The 5,465-nt window shown below is 30.9% G+C and overlaps 1 protein-coding gene across 1 annotated transcript; it reads left to right on the forward strand.

Moving 5' to 3' along the window:
- On the forward strand, positions 278–5,440 carry LOC107624457 (laccase-12-like). The gene is made up of 7 exons (XM_016326948.2): positions 278–570; positions 657–808; positions 2,030–2,274; positions 2,630–2,758; positions 3,040–3,502; positions 4,092–4,567; positions 5,040–5,440. Exons 1-7 carry the CDS (start codon positions 469–471, stop codon positions 5,168–5,170), a joined length of 1,698 nt encoding a protein of 565 aa, XP_016182434.1. The 5' UTR covers positions 278–468; the 3' UTR covers positions 5,171–5,440.

A 5,465-nucleotide genomic window follows, 5' to 3' on the forward strand; every position in this document is an offset into this window, starting at 1 on the left:
TTATGAATAAAAGGAAAAGTCTAGGAACCAGCAACTTTGTTAAATTCTGGTCAGTATTGTAACCAGCAAAGAAAAATGAGCCATTGGATGAAATCTCACACCAATCTCACACCATTATAACTATCATTGATGGCTATTTAATGGCTACAAATCACAAAAGTTGCTGGTTCTCTAGCGTTCCTCTATATAAAATTCAACCCCTAATTTGAAGACTTATGAAGCAAGCATTTACGAACTCATCAATTAACAAGTGGGTGCAACAACTTTTATTGGCACGAACCATGTTTTCCCAGCATTCATTCTGACCACGGATTATTTCTTAACTAAACCAATAATATTCCAACATATCTCTCTCTTCTTTAATCTTCCCTATAAAAGCACCCTCTCTTAATACACTCTTACTTGCATATAGCAAAAACCTTAATCTCCATAGCATTATTAGCACAAATAATAATTAAACTCTAAAACATGGAGTATCCTACTATTCTCATCTTTCTGTTAGCCATGTTTGTTCTCTTAACGTCCGCATTTTCCTCAGCAAATGCCAAAATTTGTGAGCACGAGTTTGTTGTAAGTTCTCTCATTACCCTCTCTTCATTCTTATTTCTTATTCCCCATTTCCTTTTTTTTTTCTTTTATTTAATTTTAATATATAGGTTGAAGCAACACCAGTGAAGAGGCTGTGCAAAACTCACAATAGAATAACTGTGAATGGACAATATCCTGGCCCTACTTTGGAAGTCAACAATGGAGACACTTTGGTCGTCAAAGTCACTAACAAAGCTCGCTATAATGTCACCATTCACTGGTATATACCCTAATAGTGCATATATAACATAAAAAACTTCATGTTACATTTTTTTGAAAAAAAGATAAATAGCTCCTTAACTTTTTGGTCTATGAACATTTAAGTTTTCGAAAATTTAAAAATATATTTAAATTTTTTATTTTTTCAAAATCTAGATCGATTCTTTTTTCTATAATTTTTTTTTTTGGTTTAGACCATGCTATCCATTGAGTTGAAGGTCCAATGACTAATTTCTGGAATGGATACTATAAAATAAATTAAATCGAGTGACTTTTATTTTTCTGAAAGAATTAAACCTAAAAAAAATAGTTAATTAAGAGACACAAAACTCTTATTCATACGTGCTAACTTGTGTTGATTAGGTTACGCACAATTAAAAATTATTTTTTACAGTTATTTATTTTGTTTTTAATAGCAATTAGATATTAGTTATCTTATGTTTTGTCCTAAATAATTTTGACAGCAATTATACTATTACTCATAAAAATATTTTTAATAACTACAAAAAAGAAATTAGACGAAATCTGTAATTTTTATAGAATTTGCAGGAGTTGTTCTAAACAAAAAAAAAACATATTTAAAGAATTAAAGTTTAAAAATGGTTTTAGGAGGAATATAAATATTTTTTTTATTTCTGAAAAAAAACCCGTGTATCAGTGTATGCCACATATCCCCAATGTTGTTTAGCAACTCACACCTGTCATGAAAATCATTTTTATGGACCAATTTATTTTATTTTTAACAACAATAAAAATAATCATTAATATATTTTTAAACAATTAGACATTAATTATTTTATATTTTATATTAAAAAATTTAATAGTAATTATATAATTTTTTTTAATGATCACAAAAAATATATATATAATAATAACAATAAATATATAATTGTAACAAAAATATAAATTAAATAAAATATATATAGGTCATTATGTTATTCTCACTAAAAATAACTTTTATTGCAATATACATGGTTTTAAATTGTACCCTACAATGCACAAAATGTTTCATATTTCTAAGAATTTTATATTTTAAAAAATAAAGTAAAATTTTCAAAAATATGAAAATATTTTACGAATTACAAATTCTTTTAAAAATTGTAGCAACAGATAAATTGTCTATAAATAAAGTAGTCTCAACGGTTGAGTACAGTAAAGTTTCTAAATATAGAAACATAGTATATTATTATTTAATTATATTGTTGTATATATTTTCGCTTAGGCACGGTGTTAGGCAAATGAGAACAGGGTGGGCAGATGGACCAGAATTTGTGACACAGTGTCCTATTAGACCTGGAGAGAGTTACACATACAGGTTCACAATTCAAGGACAAGAAGGTACTCTTTGGTGGCATGCTCATAGCTCATGGCTAAGGGCCACTGTTTATGGAGCTTTAATCATTCGTCCTATACAAGGACACCCCTACCCTTTCCCTAAGCCTCACCGAGAAACACCCATTCTTCTAGGTAATTACTCTTACTTATGCAATCTAATTAATTATTAGTTGACATTCATTGTGTAACATTTCACATTATTATTCTACTTAGAGCTTTAATGCGGTAGTTTTTTATAGGTTGCATTAGTTTTTATTAACAAGTTAATGTTAACCTATAACTTCATACTATCATAGTAAAAGATAATTTTTGTCAATGAGTTATAATTCAAATGGTATAGTCTTCCTATACTTACCTAAGAGATTGTGGGTTCGAGTCTTCTTATCTTTGATAAAAAAAATGAATAATTTATTGTCAAATTTATACAGAAAAAAAAAATGACCAAAATAAATTAATTAATGGTGAAAGTGATGATAATGATGATTAGGGGAATGGTGGGATGCAAACCCTATCGATGTGGTGAGGCAGGCCACAAGAACAGGAGCAGCTCCTAATGTCTCTGATGCCTACACTATTAATGGTCAACCTGGTGATCTCTATAAGTGCTCTACCAAAGGTTTGATTATTATTCTTTGTTAATTTTGATTACAAATTAATAATGGAACATGTCACATGATATATGTCTTGGCTAATAAATTTTACTTTAGGAAAAGGATTTTAAATAATTATGTGTCGAAAGTGGACACATACAATAACAATAATCATAATAATAAAGTGAACTTTTGATGGGGAAAATGTTGAAAAGAAAAATGAAATCATTAATATTAGACACTAGTATTAACAATAATAATTAATATTATTTTTAATAAGAACAAATAATAAGAATTTGCAATGCAGGGACTAGCATTGTTACAATTGATTCCGGCGAGACCAACCTCCTCCGTGTGGTAAACGCAGCACTCAACCAACCACTGTTTTTCACCGTCGCCAACCACAAGCTGACGGTGGTTGGCGCCGATGCCTCTTACCTCAGGCCATTCACCACCAAAGTCCTTATGCTGGGCCCGGGCCAAACCACCGACGTCTTGATCACCGGCGACCAGCCAGCTTCCCGGTACTACATGGCGGCGCGTGCCTACCAATCAGCACAAAACGCTGCTTTTGACAACACCACCACAACCGCCATACTCCAATACAGGAAAAGTTCTGTTATGAAACCAATCATGCCATCACTTCCTGCTTACAATGACACAAATACAGTTACTGCATTCAGCAGAAGCTTCTTCAGCCTAAGAAAAGTTGAGGTTCCTACTCAGATTGACGACAATTTGTTTTTCACCGTTGGCTTGGGACTCAACAGGTATATATGCCCTATGCACAAATACTTTAAGCAATCAACATGCTAGATCTCCACTAAATTTAAGATTAAAAAATTATGATTTATGATGTAGAATTTAAAATAAACAAAATAATTTTTAAAGAATTGCTGATGTTAGTTGAAAAAAATTAGTTAATGTCATATTTCTTAACAATATTTTTTAATTAAAAGTTTAGAAGACTAATAATTTTTTACCAACAAGTGAGTAACACATCAAATTTATAGTAATAATTATTTTAAGAGTCTTGAAACGATATTGAATACTTGTGCACACTTTTTCTTTCACTAATAAATATTTCATAATTTTTTAGTGTCATAACTTCATCTTTTTTTTAGTTTTATAAACTTAGATCATCTGCTCACTGCTCTGTTAGTCTTGTTGTTGTTAGTTGTTACCAATCGTTTTATGATATGTTCTCTTTTGTGACTTAGTTCTAATTTTGGACTATGTTCTCTCCATCTAAGTGTGTTCCTATGTTTCTGAACTCTATTTTTATTGCCTTCAGGCTTCAATCCTTTTTTAGTCCCAATTAATGATATCTAAAAATTTACCTAAAATGTTGGAAAATAGGTGCCCACCAAATTTTAGGAAAAATCGATGCCAAGGACCAAACGGGACAAGGTTCACTGCAAGCATAAACAATGTCTCATTTGTTCTCCCAAACAAGATTTCCATCCTTCAAGCACACCAACTTGGAATTCCGGGAGTGTTCACCACTGATTTTCCGGCACAGCCAGCCGTGAAATTCGACTACACGGGCAATGTTAGCCGTTCGTTGTGGCAGCCGATTCGAGGGACTAAGGCTTACAAGCTAAAGTATGGGTCAAGAGTGCAGATTGTAATTCAGGACACTAGCATTGTGACCCCTGAGAACCACCCTATTCATCTTCATGGCTATGATTTCTACATTGTTGCTCAAGGTTTTGGAAATTTTGATGCCAAGAAAGATACATCAAAGTTCAACCTTGTTGATCCACCTTTGAGGAACACTGTGGCTGTGCCTGTGAATGGATGGGCAGTTATTCGGTTTGTTGCTGATAATCCAGGTCAAAAATATAATTATTTATTTATCCTTCTAATAAATTGTTTCATTAAAAAAGATTTTAATTACAAATGAAGGAAAATTTTACTATTCCAATATTTAGACTACCTTTAGTTTGCGTTTTTATTTTTTGTTTTTATTTTCAATATGTGTTGTCTTTAGATTTTTGTTAAAGAAAAATAAAAAATATTAAAAACAATAAAATCAAATTTTCTGTTTTTATATTCTATTTTTTTCACAAAATTAAAAAAAAATTGAAAATAAAAATAAAAAATAAAAATCCAACACACCCTTAAATTTCCATTTTTAACTTGTATAAATTCTTAGGACCTTATGCATATTATTTAAGTCTTTCACTATTATTAGACAACTTCAAGTAGCTTTAATAGATTTAATTTAAATAGCACTAGTTATAAATCTTGTGATGATAAAGTAATTAATAATATTTTGATGTTTGATTTGATCTTATATTTTAGGTGCCTGGCTTATGCATTGTCACTTGGATGTTCACATTACATGGGGTTTGGCCACAATCCTCTTAGTAGAGAATGGAAATGGAGAATTGCAATCCATAGAGCCCCCTCCATTGGATCTGCCTCTCTGTTAGGACCACCAAAATCATTGAATTCTTCAACCCAATAATGAAAGGGTTGTATTTTTTTGCTTAGTTCCGAAGTTGTTATTATTGGTGTATGTTTCCCAACATTTGGGGAAGGATATTTTGATATTTTTTGTGGGTTTTTGGGTATGTTTCCAATATTTTTTATTTAGAGAAAAATCAAAATTGGGTTCAGGACTTTGGGCATTGTGATGTGGTCCAACACACACTGTAATCTTAGCCCGATTAGTTTAATTGATCCTATTATTATTATCATTATTGTTTTTTTTTTCAAAATTCATGT

Source organism: Arachis ipaensis, chromosome B10 (assembly GCF_000816755.2).
Source record: "Arachis ipaensis cultivar K30076 chromosome B10, Araip1.1, whole genome shotgun sequence".
Taxonomy (NCBI): Eukaryota; Viridiplantae; Streptophyta; class Magnoliopsida; order Fabales; family Fabaceae; genus Arachis; species Arachis ipaensis.

Excerpts from the sequence above, each read along its gene's own strand:
- LOC107624457 (XM_016326948.2), top strand. The coding sequence starts at position 469 with ATGGAGTATCCTACTATTCTCATCTTTCTGTTAGCCATGTTTGTTCTC. Across the intron at positions 2,275-2,629 it reads AGAAACACCCATTCTTCTAG|GGGAATGGTGGGATGCAAAC; the intron begins GTAATTACTCTT and ends AATGATGATTAG. Across the intron at positions 2,759-3,039 it reads CTATAAGTGCTCTACCAAAG|GGACTAGCATTGTTACAATT; the intron begins GTTTGATTATTA and ends TTTGCAATGCAG.